This window comes from Equus quagga, chromosome 13 (genome assembly GCF_021613505.1).
Source record: "Equus quagga isolate Etosha38 chromosome 13, UCLA_HA_Equagga_1.0, whole genome shotgun sequence".
Classification (NCBI taxonomy): domain Eukaryota; kingdom Metazoa; phylum Chordata; class Mammalia; order Perissodactyla; family Equidae; genus Equus; species Equus quagga.
In genome coordinates this window covers 44,296,293-44,323,217 of record NC_060279.1, presented here as the reverse complement: position 1 = coordinate 44,323,217, position 26,925 = coordinate 44,296,293, and the positions used below count along the sequence as shown (strand labels likewise).

Genomic DNA, 26,925 nt, shown 5'->3' with positions numbered 1-26,925 from the left:
AGGGGAAAGGCTGTTCCTCTCAGTTTGGGTCCTTGGCCCTGAGTCTCGGGTCAGTTGCCAGTTTAGGGGAGTGGCGGGCTGCCACAGGAGGGCTCGCCCTCTCTTCCCCTCCCTGATGTCCCTCCACAACACGGCCGTTGAGGTGATCCTTCTTGCTCTGTCACTGGCTGGGTGTTGGCTGTGTTCCCCCAAGTCTGCACCTGCCTGGCTCTCAGCGAATTTGGAAGAGACGAGAATGCATTTTGAAAACTTACTTCCCTGGTTAAGGGAATCAGGGCACATTGGCAGAATATTCATTTTATTCTTCTCTATTTCTCAATTGTCTCATCTGTAAAATGGGGACAATAATCTTTACTACTTCATAGGGCTGTTGTGAGGATGAAAAGTTTACATATATAAAACTTTCAGCACGGTTCCCGGCAAATAGGAAGTGCCCATTAAATTTTTTTTTATTAACACTTTTGGTTTTTAAAAGCAGTTTTAGGTTCACAGAAAAATTGAGGGGGAAAGAACAGAGATTTCCCATATACCCTCTGCCCCCACACATGTAAAGCCTCCCCCATTGTCACCGCTGATGAACCTCCATTGACATCATAACCACCCCAAGTCCATGTTTGCATTGAGGTTTGCTCTTGGTGTTGGACATTCTGTGGGTTTGGACAAATGTGTAATGACATGTATTCACCATTCCAGCATCAGACAGAATATTTTCACTGCCCTAAAAATCCTCTGTGCTTTGCCTATCCATCTCTCCCTCCTCCCTAACCTCTGGCAACCATGGATATGTTTACTGTCTCTATGGTTTTGCCTTTTCCAGAGTGTCATGTATTTGGAATCCTACAGTTTGAAGCCTTTTCAGACTGGCTTTTTTCGCTCAGTCATGTGCATTTAAGGTTCTCCCATGTCTTCAGGCTGGATAGCTCATTTCTTTTCGGCAGCCAATACTATTCCATTGTCTGGATGGACCACAGTTTGTTTATTTACTCACCTCATCAAAGGACATCTTGGTTGCTGACCGTTAAATTTTAACTAGAGACCTTCTTCTCCTTCAAGAGCGACTCTAAAAACCACCTTTCATCAACCCCTTTCCCATTCAGCCATCAACCCTCTTCCCAGCCTTCCTGAACCTTCATGTCCAGAACCCTTTTTCTAATTCTTTTTCTCTTTGTAATTGTGTAAAATACACATAACATAAAATTTACCATCTTGACAATTTTTAAGATTAGTTCAGTAGTGTTTAAGTATGTTCACATTGTTGTGCAACCAATCTCGACAACTCTTTTCATCTTGCAAAACTGAAACTCTATACCCTTAAACAATAACTCCTCATTTGCCTTCTGCCTCCAGCCCTAGCACCATCATTTTCCTTTCTGTCTCTGAATCTGACTACTCTAGGTACCTCATCCAAGTGGAATCATACAGTATTATCTTTTTTTAAATTGCAGTAACATTGGCTTATATTGTATAAATTTCAGGTGTACATCATTCTATTTCGATTTCTGTGTAGGTTACATAATGTTCACCACCCATAGACTAATTAAAATCCAAAAATACGGAACGCTTCACGAATTTGTGTGTCATCGTTGCGCAGGGGCTGTGCTAATCTTCTCTGTATCTTTCCAATTGTTTTTTTTAGGATTGGCCCCTGAGCTAAGATCTATTGCCAATCATTTTTTCCCCCTTCTTCTTCTCCCCAAAGCCGCCCAGTACGTAGTTGTATATTTTAGTTGTAGGTCCTTCTAGTTGTGGCATGTGGGATGCCACTTCAGCATGGCTTGATGAGCAGTGCCATGCCCGCACCCAGGATCCAAACTGGCAAAACCCTGGGCCGCTGAAGCAGAGCACGCGAACTTAACCTCTCGGCCAGGGGCCGGCCCTGTGTATTGTTCTAATTTTAATATATGTGCTGCTGAAGTGAGCCAGTATTTGTCTTTTTGTGACTGGTTTATTTCATGTAGCCTAATGTCCTTGAGGTTCATCCATGTTGCAGCATGTGTCAGAATTTCCTTCCTTTTTAAGGCTGAAAATATTCCATTGTATATCTATATCACATTTTGCTTATCCATTCACTTGCCATTGACTCTTGGGTGGCTTCCACCTTTGGCTTTTGTGAACAATGCTGCTATGAAGACGGGTGTACAAACATCTCTTCAAGGCTCTGTGCCCACTTCTTTTGGACATGTGCCCAGAAGTGGACTGTTGGATCATACAGTGTAAGGAGCTGCTGTACTGTTTTCCACAGCAACTGCACCATTTTACATTCCCAGTAAGGGTTCCAAGTTCCACCTCCTAGCTAACGCTTGCTACTTTCTGTTTTGTTCTTGCTTTTTTGATAGTAGCTGTCCTGATGGTATGAAGTGATATCTCATTGTGGTTTTGATTTGCATTCCCTGATGATTAATGATGTTGAGCATTTTTCTTCTTTTTGGAATTCTTACTGTCATCCCTCCAATCACATTGCACACACCAGCAGAGCAGTCCTCCACGCACAGCTTCTACCTGATTTGTTTGTGCTCATTCATGTGGCTACATGTTGAATAAGGTACAGTCATGTGCCGCATAATGACGTTTCCGTCAATGACACACTGTGTATATGATGGTGGTCCCATAAGATTAGTACCAAAAAGCCTACGCATGTAGTAGGCTATCCCATCTAGGTTTGTATAAGTACGCTATATGATGTTCACACCATGAGAAATCACCTAACGATGCATTTCTCAGAACATATCCCTGTTGTTAAGTGAGGCATAAGTGTATATTGATCTTCTCTCCTTTTCAGATTGTGAATGCCTAGAGGAGGAAGAGGACTGTGTTTTTCTGATTCTCCCCAATGACTTAGGAAAGTCTGAATTTGGGGCCTGTGGGTGTGATGATTCCCCAGTAAACCACATGTGTGGTGGGTTGTGAGGTCCAGACAACATGGCTGACAGGAAGGGTTGGGGAATGTCTAGCTCCCACCAGGAGTTAGTCCCAGGATCCACATCTTATCCCAGGGTTCACTCCCATGGTCCTCTGCACCCTCCCTCTCCAGGTACAAGCCTCGGGAGAAGCTAAAGGTGAACTTCGGTACTCCTGAGTTCCTGGCCCCGGAAGTCGTCAATTATGAGTTTGTCTCATTCCCTACGGACATGTGGAGTATGGGAGTCATCACCTACATGCTGTGAGTGCCCAGGGTCCTGGCTCCCAGTGGGGATGGGGGCCATCTGTCTTAGTTTCAGTATCCTTAGAAGCAGCAAAAATTTGAGTGTGAGCAGTTTACCGGGAAGGTGTTCCTAGGAAACACCGACAGAGGAGTGGGGAAGTGAGACGGGGAAGGCAGGCAGCCAGTGAAACATGTGTTATAGAGCCAGAACCACTGTGGGCAACTGGAGTTTTAAGCCTGCGCGGGAACTCTGGGTTCCATCATGGAACCCTCCCCACCCCCCTCAGTTATTCCATCTGAGAGGCGAGGAAGTTGGAGTATCTACACACCGACTCTTATCAATTACTGCTTGTGGGCTGATCCCGGGGCATTAATTCCCTGGAACTTCTGGGTGGATTAAGCAGCTTCTACTGGAGAGAAAGGCCTCTGGCAAAGAAATGCAAGTGCTGCGGTACAAGTGGGGCTGGAGTGCACTGAAAGGGCAAGGAGAGGGGATGGCAGGCAGGACACTGTCTGTGGCACCATCTTACCTTGTCCCTCCTGCCCTGTGCTCCCTGTTTTCTGTGGGCTGAGGAAGCAGAGTTAGGATGGACTGAGAGGGGATCTGTGCAGTCTAAATATCCTCCTCCCTCTCCAGCTGTGGATTTCCCTTGGCTATTTCCTCAGAAGCCCAACAAAGTCGTGCTTTGCTTCCAGTCTGACCATTATGGTGTAACTGCTACCCGGTCTCCCTGCACTTGTATGGTTGTGCTGCACCAGGTGGGGAAACTTGAGGCCCAAGGCCAGTCGTGTCTTTCCACCCTTAGTCTAGAGGAACCTAATAGAGCCAGTTTTCCTTTGGCCCCTGAGGCCTGGGTAGTATCTAAACCAGCCTGGCTATCTCAGGGACATGCTATTTGTAAATTAAGTCAATAGGCACCTGAAAAACAGACATATTGGATTGGGCTCCAACTTACTCTTTACTTCAGAGTAAGGGGAAAAGAGGTGAGCATGATGGAGGATTTATTCAAACACTGTTCCTGCCTTCAATTTTTCAATCCTTCCACTTCCTTCCCTAGCTGAAGGCACTGGACTATCTCCTGTGGAGTAATGGGTTCTGGTTAGTTCTTGATGCACGTTGGCAGATGTGGCTTCCGCACACTGACAGTCCTTTCTCTCTTCTGTAGACTCAGTGGTTTGTCCCCATTTCTGGGGGAAACAGATGCAGAGACCATGAATTTCATTGTGAACTGCAACTGGGATTTCGATGCTGACAGCTTTGAAGGGCTTTCGGAGGAGGCCAAGGACTTTGTCTCCCGGTTGCTGGTCAAAGAGAAGAGGTACCTTTTCTTGCTTGTCACCCATGATCCATTCTGATGGTGACCACTGACCTGGGTGCCATGAAGATCAGGCTGGTGCTGGGCTCAGCTGCTGAAGCTAACAGTCCTTCCTTCCTGTGGACCAGTTCTGTCCAGGATTTCTTAATCTGCTGCTTCTTTGGAGTAAAAAAGATAACAGGGAAGAGGACAAGGGAAATCAATTAAAAAACAAACAACTAGGAGCATAACCTAGATAGAGTTTTAGAAAGGATCATGTTAACAAATTAGTCCTATCTCCAAGTTATCACTTTTAATAGGCTAATGCTGAGAAAAAGTTGAGATATGCAATTATTTCCCAGAATAAAAGCCAGAAAACTTGACTTATTGGTGATGAAGGCCACTTTGTTTTCAGGAGCTATATCAAGGTCCTGGGCTGGGCCAGTGAGTTTTTTGGAACTCAGACATATGGGAGTAACTGCAGGCGGCCCAGGCAAGGCCCACCAGTCTGGGCTCTGAGACAGCTTGTAGTCCCCTGGCCTTTACTGTGTTTTGTTTCTTCCGATTGTGAAAAGTGATGTGAGAGAAAATATATTTCTAATTCAGATGAATAAGTTGACATTATTCTCTGGAAGGAGAGATGGGCTTCTTTTGAGGCTCATGTTCTTTTGCTTCAGAGCAATTCCAGGCGCAGCTGGCCTTCCTACTGCCCTCCTTGATGCCCCAGCTCTCTCTGGGAGGTGGTGATTAATCCCTGGGATACATTCCCTCTGTAGACGGCAGGGAACATGTTGCTGACGACTTTCTTGCACTTTTAAGGAGAATTTTAGGCAGGACGGGGTGCCCTTTTTAGTGAGCAGCATGAATCTGCCTCAACAGTTAATCTGTTCTACTGACTCAGGCTTCCTAGCTAATTGAACAAATTTTTAGACAACCAGAAAAGGCAACCCCAACTAAAAGTCTCAATGCTGTTTGATTTCGCAGCTGCAGAATGAGTGCCACACAGTGCCTGAAACATGAATGGTTGAATAATTTGCCCGCCAAAGCTTCAGAATCCAAAGTTCGTCTCAAATCCCAACTATTGCTGCAAAAATACATGGCTCAGAGGAAATGGAAGGTATCTTTTTCTTTTAGGAAAGGCAGCATTTGTCTCTTAATATGTCCTTTAAAAGAATTGTAGCTACGTTTTTACTTACATTTTGATTCTAAATAGAGAGATTATTTAGGGGAAAAAAACCACCTCTCTTATGTCAAAACCTGTTAGCTTGATTAAAAAGTGCCACAGACCAAAAATGACTGGCATGAAAGTGGGATTTAGTTCATACTTATGTGGACACTTGAAGTGACAGAACAAAGTTTGAGTGTATGTTCCCAACGACGGCAGAGAAGCACTCTGAACCAACTGTTTGTGGCCTGAGGTCTGACTCCTCCACACTCAGAAATAGGAGCTGGGAGAGCCCTATGAGACTTTAAAAGCTTTATAATTTTGTTTACAATGGAACTCTTGGGTACCATGGACATAAAATCTGTCTTCAAAACAATTGTCCTGGGGCTGGCCCAGTGGCATAGTGGTTAAGTTCGAGGCTCTGCTTCGGCGGCCCAGGGTTGGCTGGTTCAGATCCTGGGCCGGACCTAGCACAGCACATCAAGCCATGCTGAGGCAGTGTCCCACATCGCAGAACTAGAAGGACTTACAACTGTGTACTGGGGCTTTGGAGAAAACAAACAAAACAAAAAGACCTGCTCTTTAAAAAAATAAAGCAATTGTCTTCCAGGGAAGTGGTTTTCCAACATTTGATATTGACTCAAATCCTCACTGAAACACAAAAACAAAACACTTCACCTAGAGAGCCAGTGCACAGGTACACATGTGCATGTACACACATATATGAAACACAAATATCACATTTGTTTCAGAGAGTGTGATGCACTCTATTATTTTCTAGTCTGTGATCCTTGGTTTCACGCAAAAAAACGCTGGTCATAACCCAGCAATTTGATTTCCTGTCCCGCTGGTGGGTTGTGAAGCACAATTGGAAGAACACTGTTCCAGGTGCTTTGTTTCTTATGTGAAACGGCAGGTGACAGTTCTCATTTCATACTTGCTCCAAACATGCCCCTGAAAGTCCTCTAACTGTTCCACCCCGATTTTGCTAGAATCTTGTTCTCCCCTTTAGGTTATCAGTTTTAAACAAACCCAAGTGGCTAAACTTGCTTAAGTCCTTTTATTGTTTCTTCTTAAAACAATTGGTCTAAAAATATGCTTTTTTCCTCTTTTTCTCTCCTTACCTCAAGAAACACTTCTATGTGGTGACTGCTGCCAACAGATTAAGGAAATTTCCAACTTGTCCCTAATCCTCAACGTTGCTGCCCCCACGGGCCCAGCAATTATTGAGACCGGTGGTGAAGTGATGACTCAAGATTTTAAATCATCTGGCCTTTTACTGATGTTGATTCCACTTATTTTGTAAAAAAAGGTTATGGCTGTTGCCTTCCAGAATTGTGGGTGAAAAGTGGCTGTAAGGAAAGTGACCTAAGAGCTTTTTTCTGCCTTATAAGATCACTAAGTTGAAGTGCTGTGTTGACTTTTCAAGTACCCCTACTTTTGGCGGTAAGTGTAGGCACGCTTTAGGTAGGTAGAAAAGCTTTTACTTTGCATCTGTTAAGTTTAAATTCTAGACACACTTGGATTAAAGAGCTCAATAGACTACTACATAGGGGCACGTTATTCAGAATTATCTCTTCCAGTACAAAGAATTCCTAGAATTTTGATTTGCTCAAGTGTGAGCTGACGTTTTATTGTGCTACTCCACTGTTGTGTAAAGCAACGTGGATTTAGGGCAGTGATCCTCAAACTTGTTTTTACTTGTGCTCCTTTTTGAGGATCAAAATGTGCATCCTTTAATAGTGTTTGAAATTTCAAAGTATACCAAGTGTCATGGCTAAATCACAACAATGATCATTTCGAATGTGCTGTTAAAATCTATACACACCTCCACCCTTTCCTAATTCTGCCCTGTCCTGATATTGGCAGTCTCTCTCCTGATCCCCTTCCTCAGTTATGAATCTACGGTCTAGGAAGTCTGGAAACTGATATGCAATATGTGAAAGAGAGATAAGAATGTAATGATATTCAGCTTTCTGGGAGAAACAGAATGAAACATCATGAGACAATAAAGGAAAACTGCTCTCCAACTTCTTCATTAAGGATAACCACTTTCAATGTTGTCATTTAACTAACATAAAATGATTAACACAGAGTGCTTTATTATGAGAAAGTAAGCAATTCTTTTAACTTCCTCCCTTCTAACCTGATTTTTGTGCTATTCTCACAACCTTCTCAGGTCAGCAGTTTTAGTTGGAGTACTTACTTTTAACTAGCCATGCAACAGTTGCACAGCTTTTCAGGATTTTTGTCCAAATATAGACCTTTTTTTGGGCAGAGGACATGGGTGTGGGGAGGGAGGCAGAAGGTGGAGAGGCTAATCCCGCTGCTGCAGTTCTCATGTGGTCACTTTCCTCTGGAGAACAAACCCTTGTCAGGAGCTAAGATTTTCAGGACCAGCACGGCCAGGCCTGCTCCAAACTGGCCAGTGAGTCAATGAACGTCAGAAGAGATGGCTGCTGGGACTGTCCCTGTCATGAGAGAGGAACAGTGATTTATAAAATGCTTCATTTTAAAGCATCAGTTAATCCTCTTAAAAAGTTCTGAGGGCAGCCTCCAGAAGAAGGTAGAGAAATATAGTTCTACCTAGTAGGGCGATTCCTACTCTCCCTGAGCCTTCAGATTCTTGGGAATGCTATGAATCTTCTCTCCAGAAAAATGTATGGTTAGTTATCCCAATCTAGAGCAGCACTGTCTGACAAATATAATATGAGCCATATACATAATTTAAAGATTTCCAATAGCTCCTCTAAAAAAACCCTGGTTAAATTAATTTTAATGATTTAACACAATAAATAAAAAACATTATTTCAATATATAATCAACATAAAAATTATTGATAAATTCTTTTTTTCATACTAAGTCTCCAAAATCTCGTGTGTATTTTAGTTAAAATACATTTCAATTCAGATGCTAGGTTTTCATGAGACATACTTAATTTATACTTAGATTTCATATAATTTACTGTAGAAAGATATACTCACATACTCAAGTTCAAAACATCTTAAGTGTTTTCTAATTGAATTGTGTCCATTTTTACATTTAATTAAAATTAAATAAAATTAGAAGTTCAGTCCTGCAACTGCATTAGCCACATTTTAAGTGCTTAATGGCCACATGTGGTTAGTGGCTTCCCCTGGACGGGGCAGATACAGGGAGAATCTTTTTATCAAATTTTCTTTTTTCCCTATATGCTGTTATTCTTTACCTAGAGAAACAACTTCTTTCCAAAGCCCCCTTGAGGGGTTTGTTTGGGTCAGACCCACACAATTGACTGGTAATGTGGATTTCAGCCTCCTTTATCTGAAATTTCAAGGGAGCTTTTATGAAGCTTCAACTTTCTGGATATTTTTAGTTCTCTACTTTGCTGGTGTATACTTAGCTCAAAAAATTTTTAGATTGCAACTGTGCCGGTATCAACTATTTCTAAAGGGACTTTTCCATTTGTATGAACAGTCATTGGAAATTGTGGGGCAGAGAAACTCTAAAACGTAGTCAGGACCCACTTTTTTCACCTATCAGATTGATGAGGGTATGGGGAAAATAGAATTCTTCCACTTTTGACAGATAGGTATCCCAATAAAAGTCATGCCCACACTATCACCCAGCAATTCCATTTCTAGAAATTCATTCCTCAGCAATAATGGAACAAGTGGACAGAGATTGATGCAAAATGATGTTCACTGTAGCACTGTTGCTAACGGCCCAATGAAACCAACTTACATATATGCCTATCAGTATGGGTTTAGTCCAATAACTTTTGCCACATCCATTTAGGGTAATAACTTGCAGCTGTTAGAGATAGACCTAGATGTGCCGACAACCATCTTTTCATTACAAAAAATTATAAACCATATACATGGCATTGTCCCGTTTGTGGAGAGATACATGCTTCTATGTGCATTGAAATGTTCTAGCGTATACAAGAAGCTTAACATTGGGGTGTGGAAAGTGGGTGATGGGGAGGGGGAATTCCGCTTTTCACTTTATAAACTTTCTGAATCATTTGAATTTTTTTTTACATGAGCATGTATTGCTTTTATAATTAAAAATTAGCAACCCAATATCAAGTATGGACTTTGTTTTGACCCTGATTGGAGCACACAAACAATAAAAAGATGTTTTAGAGACATCCCACGGATATATCATTCTAAATTGCATACTTGATGATAGAAAGAATTTCTATTAATTTTGTGAGGTATGATAATGGCAATGTGGTTATAATGTAGGTTAAATGACTTCAGGAGAAAAGGAGATATAGTTAAGCAAGTGTGGCAAAATCTTGTTAACTGTTGGGTCTAGGTGATCCATGTGGGCTTTCATCATACTGTCCTCTTTACTGTTGTATATATTTGAAAACTTTCATGATAAAAAAGTTTTTTAAATCAGTTAAATAAACCATGAGCTTAAAGAACTGAGCTTCCAAAAAGTCTTTAGAACAGTTCTGAAACAGCAGACTCACTAAGTAGTAAGCTCCCATCCCTCGGAGTGTGAATGTGATGGAAAATTGTTATAGCAAGAATTCCTGCCCTAGGAGGGCATTTGGATAAGGTTGCTTTAAGGCAATCCCCCACTCCCCAACTAATTTAAGAAATAAACAAGTACCTACTACGTTCCAGATCCTCAAAATAATTACCATGACCTGCTTTTAAGGTATAAAGGGAAAAGAAAGTCACAAATAGTACTTATAATTTATTCTCATGGACTCAGCAGTGAAAAGACAAATTAATAAATGGGAGAAAATATTTGCAAATCATATATGTGATAAGAGGTTAATACCTAGACTATATAACTCCTACAACTCAACAACAAAACAGTCTGATTCAAAAATGGACAAAAGACTTGAATAAACATTTTCCATAGAAGATATACAAATGGCCAACAGCATTTGAAAAAGTGCTTACTGTTCACTAGGGAAATGCAAATCAAAACCACAATGAGATACCACCTCACACCCATGAGGATGACTACTATCAAAAAATCAGAAAATAGGGGGCTGGCCTGGTGGTGCAGCAGTTAAGTGTGCATGTTCCACTTCGGCGGCCCAGGGTTCGCCGGTTCAGATCCTGGTTTGGACATGGCACCGCTTGGCAAGCCATGCTGTGGTAGGCGTCCCACGTATAAAGTAGAGGAAGACGGGCACGGATGTTAGCTCAGGGCCAGCCTTCCTTAGCAAAAAGAGGAGGATTGACAGTGGTTAGCTCAGGGCTAATCTTCCTCCAAAAAACAAAATCAGAAAATAACAAAAGTGTCCAAAAGATAAATGTTGGCGAGGATGTGCAGAAATTGTGGAGAAAACGCTTGTGTACTGTTGGTGGGAATGTTATATAGTGGAGCTGCTATGGAAAATACTATGGTGGTTCCTAAAAAATTTAAAAATAGAATTAGCATATGATCTAGCAAATCCCACTTCTGGGCATATATCCACAAGAACTGAAAGCAGAGTCTCAAAGAAATATTTGTACATCCATGTTCACAGCAGCATTATTCACAATAGCTAAAAGGTGGAAGCAATTCAGGTGTCCACTGACAGATGAATGGATAAACATAATGTGTTATATTTGTACATGGAATATTATTTAGCCTTAAAAAGGAAGGAAATTCTGACACATGTTACAACACGAATGAAGCTTAAGGACATTATGCTAAGTGAAATAAACCAGTCACAAAAAGACTGATTCCACTTACATGAGGTACCTACAGTAGTCAAATTCATAGAGACAGAAACTAGAATAGATGTTACCAGGGTCTGGAAGACGGGGAAATGGGAGCTTAATGAGTTTAATGGGTACAGTCAGCTACATGAGATGAAGAGTTCCTGAGATTGGTTGCATAACAATGTGAATGTACTTAACACTACTGACTGTACACTTAAAATAGTTAAGATGGTAAATTTCATGTATATTTTACAATTAAAGAAAAAGCGAATGTGCTTAATTTTACCTGGTGATGAGTAGATGGCTTTTGACCCAAAGCTAAAAATTTAAATCTTGGCACCAAATAAAAACAAATTATACACCTTCTTAAAATAAATGAGGAAAAGACTCACTTATCCATTTTAGATCAAAGTACTAACAAGAACTCCTGTTTAGTGAATGCCTTCTAAGTGCCATGCACTTCATAAATATTACCTTTAATCCTCACAAGGTAGATAAATATCTCCATTTTATAAATGCGGAAACTGAGGCTCTTTAAGGTTTTGAAATTTCCTTAGGGTATAAGTGGCAGAGTCAGAATTTAAGGGCCAGTGTATGTGTGTGGTTCCAAAGCTCAGAGTCATTCCCCTCTACCACAGGGCTGGCCAGACATTCTCCTGTGTTGGGAACAATTTGATTGTGGCATTTCTTCAGCCTTAGCCTACTAAGCATCTAGACATAAAACGGGCAGAGGAAAAAGAAATCACTCCTTTAGGGGGCTGACCCCGTGGCCAAGTGGTTAAGTTTGCGCGCTCTGCTGCAGGCGGCCCAGTGTTTCGTTGGTTCGAATCCTGGGGGCAGACACGGCACTGCTCATCAAGCCACGCTGAGGCAGCATCCCACATGCCACAACCAGAAGGACCCACAACGAAGAATATACAACTATGTACCCGGGGCGGGGGGGGGGGTTGGGGAGAAAAAGGAAAAAAATAAAATCTTTAAAAAAAGAAAAAAGAAATCACTCCTTTAGCACTCAGGTCTATGCAGCAGGTATTATGCCTTACTTATAGCAGATAAAAGGCAACAACTAGTATTAGTGATACCATTCTGAAAGGTTTTTAAAATTTGGATGTAATCACTTTATTGCATTCTTCATGGAAATATTTAATTAGATTATGTATTCTTTATTTTAGTTAAAATCATGTCTGGCACGATGCCTTAGAGCTCATAGCAACTTCTTATCTTCCATAGAAGACCCTTTCCCATAGTTTTAAAATAAGCAGTATTTAATAAGGTTATGTTTTTCAGTATGTGGATATCAAAGAAAATAAACCTTGGTCCATTTGATTTTTTAATGATGTTAATGCTAATTATACTTCATTATGTGAGACCGCTATATAGGAGTTTCTCTCTCTATTCGAATATTTACTAAATACTTATACCAGGTTCTGTGCTAAATGCTTTACATGTATTAGCTCAGATGCTGCTCCAAATTATTCTATGAGGTAGACACTGTTTTTAGTCCTGTTACAGATAAGGCATGAAGAAGTTAATTAATTTGCTCAAGGTGTCACAGGTGCTAAGTGGCTAAGCAGGGTTAAGCTCAGGAAGTCGACAAGAGTCTGTGCTCCAGGGAACAGTATGGTTCAGTGTGCAGCACTTGGGGCTTTTTTCCTGCTAGAGTAGACAGCTTTTGAAATAGCAAGGATTCCCCCAAAACTGATGACAAGGGCAACTTGAATGCACATAAAAATAACATTTATTAACTTAGACTGTACCATATATTGATTTCGTCAAACCAAGCAACTTACACAAAAAACTAAGTAAAATCCCTAAGACTCCATTCAGCCTGAATTTTATATTTTGGATAGGACAAGGGACTGTTTTTTGCTTAAAACAAAAGAGCAAAATGACTCCAATTCCATTTTGTAGGACAGTGCAGACCTGTGGGGAGCCAAGGCTACACCAAAATGACTGATCTAATGGATTTGTTGCCCACCTCAGGGGCAGCCTGCTTCCCAGAACTCAGCCCCGGGCTGGCTTCTATGCTATTAAGGCAATAGTCAGGATCCTAGTTCTAAAAGTTGAAACAGATTCCAAAACCCTCATGTCCTTGTTGAGGAGGCGGACGTACTGTGGGTTTATAGCACATGGCGGTCTGGAAGCTGAGGTCACTCTGCGGGAGCCTTTCGTGCTCTGGCAGCATTTTCCAAAATTTTCCTTTTCCACTCTTCATAATCCTGTGTCAGATCTTCATCTTTCTGAGGTTTATGTGGGATCTCTACCACCTTCTCTGTTTCTGTGAAAAAATTTTTCAAAAGTCTTTCAAAATTCTTATGTTTATAAATGAGATAATAAAAAAGGAAACTTGTTTAAAGTGTCTACTTTAATTAATTAAGGTAATAGGGAATAAGATACCGAAATGAAAAGTGGAAACAGCAGGTAACACGTCAGTTTTTTGCTCTCTCTCATACTCCAAGCATTCCAAGACATCCTGCTAACAGGGAGCGTTCATCAAGCACCTATCTTGTGCTTGACAGGCACTGAACCAAGTAGTTTAATAGTATTATGTCAGTTAACCCTCAATGCAATTCTTTGAAGTAGGTGCCAATATTAATCACATTTTAAAGATTAGGAAATTGAGGCTCACAGAAATTAAGTGACTTTCCTAAAATCACACAGCCAGTAGGCGGTAAAGCAGGATTTGAAGGTAAGCAGTTGGGCTTCAGATGTGTACTGAATTATACAATACTTCTGCTAACTTCTGTAAATGACAGCTTGGAAAACTGGTCTTATCCAATGATTAATTGTCAGGATTTATTAAGATCCTTGTCAGGCAAGCTGCTAAAGCAATACTGTATTAAACCCACGCTACACTGATCCATTGCACTGACTTCAGTGTCCGTCCAGTGTTAGCACGCCTTACCTTCTGCTGGAGGTTCAACCATCATCTTCTTTTTCTTCTGTGGTGAAGTAACTGAATCTCTAGGCGCTCCTTTAAGGAAAAAAAAATGTCATCAGGTTAATTTTCCCCTATCCTCAATTTTAGTATTTGGGCATATTTTGGATCACAAATAAAAATCAGATACCTTGACTGACCAATACTAGAATAAGGAGAAGGCACATGCTCTTGCTCTTCCCTTTGGCGTCTCTTGTCAGACTGGAGACTCACCTCTATTCCAACGTATGCATGTGGAGGGTGGCATTTAACATTAGAGCATGTTAAAAGAGAATCTATTTTCCAGGCATGGATTCATAGAATAACAGGTTTTTAAAAGTTATTAAGCAACTTTATTGAAAGATAGAAAAAATAATTTTCTAAAACTTTTCTGGTCCACATTAAATACAGAATTCAGAAGGAAGCCATTTTGCAAGTTTGGAAATATCAGACTTTTACCAGCAGGTTTACATTTTCAAATATACATTCTTGAAATAAGAATGAATACTCACTGTCCATCAGCTGCCCAATCTTCTCTAATTGTTTACAAAGTCGATCAAATATGGCTTTTTTTACACCAGATGTGGCTACCATTTTATTTTTATCCACCTTTAGCTTTAGAAGCCTACAAAATAATTTGATAAATTACGGTTTGTAAGACCAGTAGTTATCTTCCCTGGTCAACCAGATTGTCCACTTCCTTCCCACCATGCTTTATGAAGAACCCAACTGTCTAGTTTTCCCTTTATTTCAAACATATGCCATTAGCTACAACCATGAAAATCAGCCTTTTAAAGCTATTTATTTAGTTGTTTATTAGATTGAGAGAGTCAAAAATGCACATAGGATCTGTTATGTAACAAATGATGCACATAAAAGACATTTGCTACGGTGCTTCATGCCTTATACAACTTTTTCTTAGTAAATCTCAGATGTTACTAATTTGTTGAATGACAATCATAGCACTTTTAATTGTTCAATTCACTTTAACCCATGGTGCTTCCATTTATACTACAGGAATGTAAACCACCGTCTCCTCACCAAAAACCTCTCCTAATAAACTCCACCACAACCACCAATGAAAAATACAAAACAAACTTCTTATTTAGGATAACAGACCCATTCAAACCTTACTTTGCTAGTGTAATTTAGTTTCAAAAGTGGAATTACTTGTCAATATCGTTTTCTACAATAGCAGTCATACTCCCTCCCCATATACACATACCTTTGTTGAATTAAAGGGACATTTTCGATTAATGTCAATTAATTGCTCCTAGGTATGTAGCTAATAGAGCCAAACACACCAAAATTAGTGGCTGGGTAGTAAGAAACCTATTATTTAACAGCCAACTACATTTTGTTTTCTAAAGAGTTTTCCAGTAAGATAAAACAAGACACCTTTAGACAGAGGTAACAATTGCTAATATTTCCAGGGTAACATTTCAGTACATACATAGATAACCCAAAATTTTAAGATTCAGATGTAAGAATTTATCACTGAGATGTTTATAAACTACTTTAAAAACAGTTGTGATCAGTACTTTTCAAAAAAAAAAAAATGACTGGAAAATCACAAACGACCACTGTTTTAATGACAGATTTCATCACTTATAAAGGTAGACCCTGAAATCAGAATACCCAACTCACGTATATGGCTTCCACTTGGCAAGTGGACTTCTGGCAACACTAGATCCAAGTTGTCAGCTATATTGTGAGGTAAACTCAGAATCTGGTCACTCGGCCACTATTCCAAATGTTATTTTTTATGAGAAAATATGCTCCGAGTTGAAATAAACTAATTAGAAGTATTCTTTGGGAATGAGAAATCTATTTGTAAATTGTGGACTTTTCTGAAGGTTAAAAGGCACTCACTTGCATGCCGAGAGTAGTGCAGCCGTGGTGAAAAGTGGCCTGGATAAGTCAAGATCCACTTGCTGTGTTTGTGGAAGACTGGACTCATAGCTGAGGGAAAGCAGCATTTGCGGAATTGTTAGAAAATATTATTTCAAAAGGACTGAAATGAAAATTAGAAATTATAAGCTATTTAAATGCATGACATATGCACTCTGTCACTTCAGCATGTTATTTTTTTATGACTAAAAATTAACAGGACATTGAATAATTTTATGTATCAGTATAAGTTTTCAGTTAAGGTTCTTCATGCCTCATACCTTTGTAGTATCTTTGAAGCCATGTTCACTGCTTCTGTACAGCTAAACTGTACAGCCAGGTCTCTCATCCCAATATTTGAATTCAGGCCCAGTAAACATTCAAAAGACTTAAGACAGCTCTGATAGACCTTCTTGTTCAAACCAGAAAGTTTAATTAAATAAGCCTTGAAAAGAAAAAATACACACGAATCATAAATATCATAGATTCTATACAACAGTGCCCTTAAACACTTGTTTAATGAGTCAACTTTTTAAAATAAATTAATTCTGTGACAAGTCCCTCTACCTAACAGCTGAGCTTCATTCAGTCAAAAATCAGTAATCATGTCAGGCAGAGTCAAATATTGCTCTCAAGGAGCTCATACTTTAGAAAGGCAGTCATGCATCTCCATGGATAATTTAAAAAACAACATAGTGTACTACGGCCAAGCTGTGAGTAAAAAAACAGGAGACGCATAGATGGTCACCTGTTTTGCAACAAAAGTGCCAACATACAGTTCATTGGGAAAAGGAAGGAGGAAAGGAGTGGGGGAGGGGTGGGGAGGGTGAATGTGTGGAGGAGGGAAAGGGAGAGGAGAGGGAAACTGGGAGAGAAACAGGAGGATCAGTAACAGGGAAATCCACTCTGCCTGGGAGAGTCAGAGAAAGCTTCATAAAGGATGTAACAGGAAGGCAGGGTCATGTAAGACAAATAGCAGCTTGCCAGAAGAGCATTCCAGGTTGAAAAAAAAAAAGTTGTTGCATTTACAAAGCCATCAGTCACTGAAATGCATGGTTTGTTAAGTGAATAGTGTAGCTTGAGGTTAGCATTCAAGAAAGGCTGGACAGTTTGATGGTAATGGGGAGCCAATGGTGTTTTTAACAACACCATTTAATTAGTGCATCATTATGTGACAAGTGCTGTGTTAAGCATGTACATACAGTATATTGTTTAACTCTCACAATAATCCAGCGAAATGGATGTTCTAATCCCCACTTTATGGATGGGGAAACTGGAGGTTCACAGAACTAAGTAACTGGTGCTGTTGAGATTTGGTCTCAACATGTGAATCTTCCAGACTCCATAGCTTGTGCTTGCAACCACTGTGACACAGGAAGAAAAATATACATGAACTTTAAAGTATCTGCTTTAGGAGGATGATGCTAGCAGCAACATGGAAGATAGCTTTGAGTAAAGAAAGACATGGCCAGGGAAACTAGACAGTAACGAGTAAAAAGAATGTTGCAAAACTCTTTTCTCCAACTCAACAAAATGGTTTTAAAATTCATCTAAAATAATAACATATGATAATAGCCAGGAAAATTCTAAAACACAAGAGTTTTGACAGGGTCTAATCCAACCAGAAATTAAAATGTATGACTGGAGGTTGGTGTCAAGATGGCAGTGTAGGCGGACTCTGAACTCACCTCCTCTCACAGACACAACCAATCTACAACTACTCTTGGAACAATTACCCCTGAGAGAGAAGTGAAAACTGGATAAAAAGAACTCCTGCAACAAGGGACAGATCCAACTGAGGTAGAAGAGGCAGAAATTCCTTCTGAAGAGAAAAAAAGCCACCTTCACAAGCTGCAGTGCTTCATGGCCGGCCAGGGGCAATCCTAAGGCACGCAGCCTTCTCTGGAGGCGTGGGGGATCTGAGCAGGGAGCATTACCACAGTAAGTCTCTTTTGGACTCATCATAACCTAGACAAGTGTCATAATACCTGGCTTTGCTGGCTATTAACAACAGGGCATGCCCCCAGAAAAGCTATTGGACAAAAGTGAAAAAAAGCTGGGTCTTATAGGGCCCACGCACAAATTCGCCTGTTTTGGAAAGCAACCTAAAATTACCAGAAAAAAAGGTGCACACTCCTTTCTTGAAAAGAGACTCACCTGATAGGCTCTGGGTGCATCTTGGTGAGAGCTGAGACCTCTCCAGGGACTGAGACATTGGTGACAGCCATTACTGTGACCTAGTACAAGCACGCTGACACAGACACTGGCAGACGTCATTGGAATTCTTCCCCTGGCCTGGTAGCCCAGGGTCTGCCCCACCCTCTAGAGCACCAATTTAACCCAGCTCAGCCAGGGCCAGCAGCCCACCCTAGGGACTGGCCCCACCCAACAGCAAGCCCTCAGGCAACTTGTGGGCCTGCATAGGCAGGGTGCCTGGATCCTCTGCAGCCAGATGAGTGGGTCCGCCTTTGCAGGTCAGGGCATGTGTGAGGAGCAGGTGGGAGTATTTGGGGCCTCTGCAATGGGGTGACTGGGTCTGCTTCAGGGGATTGGGGTGCACACATGGGCCAGGACTGTGTTGATGGTGTGTGTGGCCCAGTGGGCAGTGGGGCTTGTCAACTGCAGCAGACTTGTGCTTCTCAAATAGCCACCAGGGGATCAGCCTCACGCAGCTGCAATCCTGAGAGCTAATGACAGCCTTGTAGGCCAGAGGCCTACAGGAATTGTAAGCCCCTAAGCCTAGCAAACAGTCATGCTGGAGGCCTACTCACTTAACAGAAAAACTGCAACAGGAATGTGCTATTAGACCTTGCAGCTAACTGTGCTGGGGCTCCCCATGCCCAATAAAGTGACTGATGGGTACACAGCAGCCACTCGTAGCTGAGCATTAGAACCAGCCAGTCAGGGGGACAGCCTAGCCTCTCCAGGCACCTGCAGCAAGAGCAACCCTAACAGAAGGACACACATAGCCCACACAGGGGACACCCCTAGAACATTTGGAACTGGTGATGAGAGGAAAGAACACTGCTGGGCCTCATAAGGCATCTCTTACATAAGGCCACCTCTCTGAGATCAGGAGATGTAGGTGACCTACCTAATACATACATATAAGCACAGTGTAAGAGGCAAAATGAGGAGGCAAAAGAATATGTTCCAAGTAAGGGACCAGGATAAAACCGCAGATAAAAAACCAAACAAAACAGAAATAAACAATCTACCTGACAAAGAGTTAAAAAAAAGCCATAAGGATGCTCACTGATCTTAGAAGAATGGATGAACTCAGAGAGAACTTCAACAAAGAATTGGAAAATATAAAAAAGAACAAGTCAGAAATAAGGAATACAATACTGGAAACGAAAAATTCACTACAGGGATTCAATAGCACCGTAAATGATACAGAAGAACGAATCAGCAAGCTGGAAAGAAAGACTAAAGGAAATCACTCAAGGCGAACAGATAAAAGAAAAAAGAATTAAAAAGCACGAAACAGTTGAAGGGACCTCTGGAACAGCATCAAGTGTATTAATATCTGTGTTATAGGTGTCCCAGGAGAAGAGAGAGACAAAGGGGAAGAGACTCTATTTGAAGAAATAATAGCTGAAAACTTTCCTAATCTATAGAAGGAAACAGACATCCAAGTACAGGAAGCATAGAAAGCACCAAACAAGATAAACCGAAAGAGGCCCACACCAAGACACATTATAATTAAAATGTCAAGAATTAAACAGAAACCTAAAAGCCACAAGAGAAGGACAACAAGTTACATACAGAGGAAAGCCCATAAGACTATCAGCTGACTTCTCAGCAGAAACCTTACAGGATAGAAGGAAGTGGCATGATATATTTAAATTGCTGAAAGGAGAAAACCTATAGCCAAGAATACTCTACCTGGCAAGGTTATCATTCAGAATGGCAGGAGAGATAAAGAGTTTCCCAGACAAGCAAAAACTAAAGGATTTTATCACCAAGAACCCAGTCTTACAAGAAATGTTAAAGGGATGTATTTAAGTGGGAAAGAGAAGACTACAAATAGGAATAAGAAAATTATCAAAAAAAAAGGCAATAAAATCACTGGTAAAGGCAAAAATACAGTAAAGGTAGCAGATCAACCACCTCTGAAGATAATATGAAGGTCAAAAGACAAAAGTACTAAAATTACCTATTTCCACAATAAGAGGGTAATGGATACACACACACACAAAGAGGCTAGATATGCTATCAAAAACATAAAATGTTGGAGGAGGTGAGGAAAACATTAGAGCTTTTGGGACTGGCCTGGTGGTGCAGTGGTTAAGTTCATATGTTCTGCTTTGGCAGCCCGGGATTCGCCAGTTTGGATCCCGGGTGCGGACCTATGCAAGGCTTGTCAGGCCATGCTGTGGTAGGCATCCTACATATAAAGTAGAGAAAGATGGGCATGGATGTTAGCTCAGGGCCAGTCTTCCTTGGCAAAAAGAGGAGGATTGGCAGCAGATGTTAGCTCAGGGCTAATCTTCCTCAAAAAAAAAAAAAAAAAAAGAGTAGAGCTTTTAGCAAGAGATCAAACTAAAGAGACCATCAACTGCTATACTTTTAGGTTATTATATATAAACCTCATGGTAATCACAGACCAGAAAGCTATAATAAACATACAAAAAATTAAGAGAAAGGAACCCAAACATAATACTAAAGAAAACCATCAAATCACGAAGGAAGAGAGTAAAAGAAAGGAACAGAGAAGAACTACTAAAACACCCAGTAAAAAGGTAACAAAATGGTAATAAGTACATACTTATCAATAGCTACTTTAAATGTCAATGGACTAAATGCTCCAATCAAAAGGCATAGGGTGGCCGACTGGATAAGAAAACAAGACCCATATATATGCTGCATACAAGAGACATACTTCACAGATAAAAACACTCACAAACTGAAAGTGAAGGGATGGAAAAAGATACTCCATGCAAATGGCAAAGAAAACAAAGCGGGGGTAGTAATACTTTTATCAGACAAATTAGACTTTAAAACAAAAACTGTAACAAGAGACAAAGACGGGCACTACATAACGATAAAGGGAAAAATCCAACAAGACGATATAACACTTGTAAGTATCTATACATCCAAAATAGGAGCACCCAAATATATAAAGCAATTATTAAGAAATATAAAAGGAGTAATAGTAACACAGTAATAGCAAGGGACTTTAACACTGCAGTTATACCAATGGCTAGATCATCCAAACAGATCAATAAGGAAACACTGACCTTAAATGACACATTAGACCAGATGGACTTAGTGGATATATATAGAACATTCCATCCCAAAACCACAGAATACACATTCTTTTCAAATGCACATGGAACATTCTCCAGGATTGATCACATATCAGGCCACAAAGCAAGTCTCAATAAATTTAAGATTGAAATAACACCAAACATCTTTTCTGACTGCAATGGTAAGAAACTAGAAATCAACTACAGGAAGAAAATCAGAAAAGCCACAAATAGGTGGAGACTAAACAAAAAGCTACTGAATAATGATTGGCTCAATGAAGAAATCACAGGAGAACTCAGAAAATACCTGGAGAAAAATGAAAATATGACACACCAAAATTTATGGGACACAGCAAAAGTGGTTCTAAGAGGAAAGTTTATAGCAATTCAGGCCTACCTCAACAAACAAGAAAAATCTCAAATAAACAATTGAACAGTGCACCTAAGGGAGCTGGAAAAAGAAGAACACACAATGCCTAAAATCAGTAGAAGGAAGGAAATAATGAAAATCAGAGCAGAAATGAATGAAATAGAGACTAAACAAACAATATCAAAAAAATCAATGAAACCAAGAGCTGGATCTTGAAAAGATAAAATTGACAAACCTTTATCTAGACTCACCAAAAAAAAAGAGATAAGGCTCAAATAAATAAAATCAGAAATGAAAGAGGAGAAATTACAACAGATACCTTAGAAATACAAAAGATTATAAGAGAATACTACAAAAAGCCATACAATCAACAAATTGGATAATCTAGAAGAAACAGATAAATTCTTAGAATCATACAACCTTCCAAAACTGAATCCAGAAGAAGTAGAGAATTTGAATAGACCAATTACCAGTAAGGAGATCCAAACAGTAATCAAAAACCTCTCCCTAAATAAAAGTCCAGGACCAGATGGCTTCCTTGGTGAATTCTACCAGACATTCAAAGAAGACTTAATACCTATCCTTCTCAAACTCTTCCAAAAAATTTAACAGGAGAGGAAGCTTCCTAACTCATTCTATGAAGCTAAAATTACCCTAATACCAAAACCAGACAAGGACAAGACAAAAAAAGGAAATTACAGGCCAATATCACCGATGAACATTGATGCAAAAATCCTCAACAAAATACTAGCAAATCAAATACAATACATTAAAAAGATCATATACCATGATCAAGTGGGTTTCATTGCAGGGATGCAGGGATGGTTCAACATCCGCAAATCAATCAACGTGATAACACCACATTAACAAAATGAAGAATAAAAATTACATGATCGGGGCCGGCCCAGTGGTGCAGCCATTAAGTTTGCATGTTCTGCTTTGGTGGCCTGGGGTTCGCCAGTTCGGATCCCAGATGTGGACATGGCACCGTCTGGCAAGCCATGCTGTGGCAGGCATCCCACACAGAAAGTAGAGGAAGATAGGCAGAGATGTCAGCTCAGGGCCAGTCTTCCTCAGCAAAAAGAGGAGGATTGGTAGCATTTAGCTCAGGGGTAATCTTCCTCAAAAAAAGAAAAAAGAAAAATAATATGATCATCAAGAGATGCAGAGAAAGCATCTGACAAGATACAGCCTCCATTTATGATAAAAACTCTAAATAAAATGGGTATAGAAGTAAAGTTCCTCAAAATAATAAAGGCCGTATGTGAGAAAACCACAGCTAATATCATTCTCAATGGAGAAAAACTGAAAGCTATCCCTCTAAGAACAGGAACCAGAAAAGGATGCCCACTTTCACCACTCTTATTTAACATAGTAGTTGAAGTCCTAGCCAGAGCAGTCAGGCAAGAAAATGAAATAAAAGGGATCCAAATTGGAAAGGAAGAAGTGAAACTGTCACTATTTGCAGATGACACGATTTTATATACAGAAAACTCTAAAGAGTCCACCAAGAAACTTTTAGAAATAATAAATGAATACGGTAAAGTTGCAGAATACAAAATCAACGAACAAAAATCAGTTGTGTCTATATCCACTAAAAACAAAGTAGCAGAAAGAGAAATTAAGAATACAATCACGTTTACAATTGCAACAAAAAGAATAAAGTAGCTAGGAATAAACTTAACCAAAGATACGAAAGATCTGTACACTGAAAACTATAAAACATTGTTGAAAGAAACTGAAGAAGACACAAAGAAATGGAAAGATACTCCATGCTCTTCAATTGGAAGAATTAACATGGTCAAAATGTCCATACTTCCTAAAGCAACTGATTCAATGCAATCCCCATCAAAGTTCCAACAACATTTTTCACAGAAATAGAAAAAAGAATCCTAAAATTTATATGGAACAACAGAAGACCCCGAATAGCCAAAGGAACCCTGAGAAAAAAGAACAAAGCTGGAGATAACACACTCCCTGACTTCAAAATATACTACAAAGCCATAGTAACCAAAACAGCATGGTAACGACACAAAACCAGACACACAGATCAATGGAACAGAACTGAGAGCCCAGAAATAAATCCACACATTTATAGACAGTTAATATTCCACAAGGGAGCCAAGAGCATACGATGGAGAAAGGAGAGTCTGTTCAATAAATGGTGTTGGGAGAACTGGACAGACACACGCAAAAGAATGAAAGTAGACCATTCCCTTACACCATGCACAAAAATCAACTCAAATGGATTAAAGACTTGAATGTCAGACCCAAAACCATGAAACTTCTAGAAGAAAACATAGGCAGGACGCTCTTTGACCTCGGTCTTACCAGCATATTTTCAAGTACCATGTCTGACCGTGCAAGGGAAACAAAAGATAAAATGAGCAAATGGGACTACATCAAACAAAAAAGCTTCTGCACAGCAAAGGAAACCATCAACAAAATGAAAAGACAACCTAACAATTGGGAGAGGATATGTGCAAACCATGTATCAGATAAGGGGTTAATATCCAAAATACACAAAGAACTCATACAGCTCAACAACAAAAAAACCAACAACCCAATTAAAAAATGGGCAAAAGATCTGAACAGAGATTTCCTCAAAGAAGATATATGGATGACCAACAGACATCTGAAAAGATGCTCAACATCATTAGCTATCAGGGAAATGCAAATCAAAACTACAGTGAGGTATCACCTCACTCCAGTCAGAATGGCTATAATTAACAGGACAGGAAACAACCAGTGTTGGACAGGATGTGGAGAGAAGGGAACCCTCGTACACTGCTGGTGGGAGTGCAAACGAGTGCAGCCACTATGGAAAACAGTATGGAGAATCCTCAGAAAATTAAGAATAGATCTACCATATAATCCAGCTATCCCACTGCTGGGTATTTATCCAAAGAACTTGAAAACACAAATGCATAAAGATACATGCACCCCAATGTTCATTGCAGCATTATTCACAACAGCTAAGACTTGGAAGCAACCTAGGTGCCCATCAGGGAATGAATGCATAAAGAAGATGTGGTATTTATACACGATGGAATACTACTCAGCCATAAGAAATGAGGAAATCCGGCCATTTGTGACAACATGGATGGACCTTGAGTGTATTATGCTAAGCAAAATACCTCAGAGAGAGAAAGTCAAATACCATATGATCTCACTCATAAATAGAAGATAAAAACGACAAAGAAACACACAGCAATGGAGATTGGATTGGTGGTTACCACAGGGGGAGGGGGAGGGCAAAAGGGGTGATTAGGCTCATGTCTGGTGATGGATTGCAATTAGTCTTCGGTGGTGAACATGATGTAATCTCCCCAATATAAGGATGTACACCCAAAATTTATCTAATGTTATAAACCAATGTTACTGCAATAAAAATAAATAAATAAACAAAATGTGTGATTAAGCTCTAGTGTTAAACTGGATTATTAAGATGTTCAATGGGATCTACTCACCCTGTCCAAAGGACACTCCATACAGGAAGCCGCAAGGTCCAGGCACATGACTGCATTGCTGGTCTCCGTGGTATGTGCAGACAGGCCAATACATTTCACCTGGGACAGTCGCAAGTACTCCTCTGCTTTCCTGGTTATAAGGCAACACGTCCACTCAATCTCTTTTCCAGAAGTTTATGTTGGTAAACAATGAGTCCGGCCTGGTGGACTCCACTCGGAGCCCAAGTCCCATGCAAGCTCATGTGGGGCCGGCAGTGAAACGCACAGCCTTGGGCAGGACAGGGCTCTGTAAGACAGAACCAGCCCTCTGCCTCCAGACACCACTGTGTTGAAGCGCTTTTAGGCAAAAGTTAAGTTCTTTGATCCCTGCACAACACAAGTCCTCTTTCGTCCTTCTCTTACTAGAACAAGTAGGAACTATCACAGAGCCTGGCAGGGCTCCTTTTCACCCCTTCCTCAAAATTCGTGGTTCTCTAAGGTACAGGACAAGCACCTCGGGGCTTGTGAAAACAGATTGCTAGAGCCCATCCCCAGAGAGTTTCTCATCAGTAGGCCTGGGGTGGGCCCAAGAATTTGCATTTCTAACAAGTGCCAAGATGATACTGATGCTGCTGGTCCAGGCACCACACTTTGGGAACCGCTATTCTAAATGCTTACCGAGTCCAGAAGGTCTGTCCGCAAATCTTTTCAGAAGAGCTCCCTTCCCTCCCGCAGCTGGCCGCCGAGGCCTGGCCCCGCTCTCCACGCATTAGCTACAACGGCTTTACTTCTAACCTGGGACCATGAAATGTGCTTCCCCTCTCAGGGCCTTTGCACAGGCTGCGGTGTCTGCCCGGCCGCTCCTCTCACGTCTCCCACGGCTGGCATCTCCTGTCACTCGGGGCTAAGCACAAACAGCACCCTCTCCGAGGCGGTTCCTGGATTTTTCAATTAAAGGCAGCCGTCCCGGGACCCCGCCGTTTTTGTTTCCCGCGCGGTTGCTGCGGTCACGGACAGCGACCTCCAGGGGCCTGGTACCCCACCTGTCTGGTTCACCGCTGCAAACTGACCCTCTCTATCTGCAGCGCCCCAGGTTCTCCGACTCTCCCCCTTCCCACCGCCGAGCATCCCACCGGGCCAGCTGTTCCCAGGGACGTCGACAGCGGCCCCCGCCACCTCCTGGGGCCCGCGCCCGGGAAGGTCTTCCTGAGGCGGGCCAAATCCCGTCGGGCACCGGCGCCGCCTGTCGCGCGGGAAAGGCGCGGACCTCGTCTGAGGAGAGGCCAGGGCCGCTGAGGCGTGCGCGGCCGGACTCACCTCAGCACACCGGGCTCGGCGATGCCCAGACGCGGGGCTAAACGCCGGATCAGCGCAGACTCCATGGCGCGGACAAAAGCGATTCACGCGCACAGCTGCGACGCGACGAAGCCCGCGCGCAGACACCGAGCCAGCCAGCGCGGGCCAGGCCCCACCCCTCCGCTGCCTCTGGATTGGCCGGGAGGCGGAGCTGAGGCCGCCCCCCCAAGCCAAGCGTGGCCTCCCTTCTGCGCGTGCGCACCACGAAGGCACGCTGCCCCGCAGGCGAAGGTGGGCGGGCTGCTCCCCCTCCCCCCGTCCCTCCATTCTTGACAAGATTGTCTAACGTAGCTTTCCTCTCCTACTGTCTCCTTCCTGCCAGCGACCAATTCCCTGCTACTCTGCACCTCCACGCCCTCTCTCACACACTGTGGAGCCCAGGTCCGCGAGTCCGGCGATAAGGGGCCAGGGCCAACAGACACGCGAGACTTT

The 26,925-nt window shown here is 41.5% G+C and overlaps 2 protein-coding genes and 1 pseudogene across 8 annotated transcripts in view; 1 reads left to right on the top strand and 2 right to left on the bottom strand.

Moving 5' to 3' along the window:
- MYLK3 (myosin light chain kinase 3) overlaps positions 1 to 9,734 on the top strand; it is a 54,698-nt gene extending 44,964 nt beyond the window's left edge. For all 5 annotated transcript variants that reach the window (XM_046683372.1, XM_046683371.1, XM_046683369.1 and 2 more), the window contains exons 10-13: positions 3,032 to 3,160; positions 4,309 to 4,461; positions 5,422 to 5,554; positions 6,733 to 9,734. In XM_046683372.1, the coding sequence (XP_046539328.1) occupies positions 3,032 to 3,160; positions 4,309 to 4,461; positions 5,422 to 5,554; positions 6,733 to 6,792 (475 nt within the window). In that variant the 3' untranslated portion in view covers positions 6,793 to 9,734. The remainder of the gene's footprint in view (positions 1 to 3,031; positions 3,161 to 4,308; positions 4,462 to 5,421; positions 5,555 to 6,732) is intronic.
- Positions 1,547 to 1,647, bottom strand: LOC124251610 (uncharacterized; annotated as a pseudogene).
- A 3,245-nt stretch (positions 9,735 to 12,979) lies between the features above and the next one.
- ORC6 (origin recognition complex subunit 6) lies at positions 12,980 to 26,899 on the bottom strand. Of its 3 annotated transcripts, XM_046680348.1 has the most exons (8): positions 26,455 to 26,899; positions 25,816 to 26,041; positions 25,159 to 25,288; positions 16,348 to 16,511; positions 16,049 to 16,138; positions 14,689 to 14,801; positions 14,165 to 14,233; positions 12,980 to 13,537 (listed from the first exon to the last, which is right to left on the bottom strand). In XM_046680348.1, the coding sequence occupies exons 2-8, from the start codon at positions 25,905 to 25,907 to the stop codon at positions 13,410 to 13,412; spliced, it is 786 nt and encodes a 261-aa protein (XP_046536304.1). In that variant the 5' UTR covers positions 25,908 to 26,041; positions 26,455 to 26,899; the 3' UTR covers positions 12,980 to 13,409. The 3 variants fall into 3 exon arrangements, with proteins under 3 accessions (XP_046536304.1, XP_046536305.1, XP_046536306.1); XM_046680349.1 differs by lacking the exon at positions 25,816 to 26,041 and having other exon boundaries at positions 26,455 to 26,898; XM_046680350.1 differs by having other exon boundaries at positions 25,933 to 26,896.
- Positions 26,900 to 26,925: the final 26 nt, after the last annotated feature.

Excerpts from the sequence above, each read along its gene's own strand:
- ORC6 (XM_046680348.1), bottom strand. The coding sequence starts at position 25,907 with ATGCGTGGAGAGCGGGGCCAGGCCTCGGCGGCCAGCTGCGGGAGGGAA. Across the intron at positions 25,289-25,815 it reads GGACAGACCTTCTGGACTCG|GAAAGCAGAGGAGTACTTGC; the intron begins GTAAGCATTTAG and ends CCTTATAACCAG. Across the intron at positions 16,512-25,158 it reads TGGAGTGTCCTTTGGACAGG|GCTTATTTAATTAAACTTTC; the intron begins GTGAGTAGATCC and ends TTTCTTTTCAAG.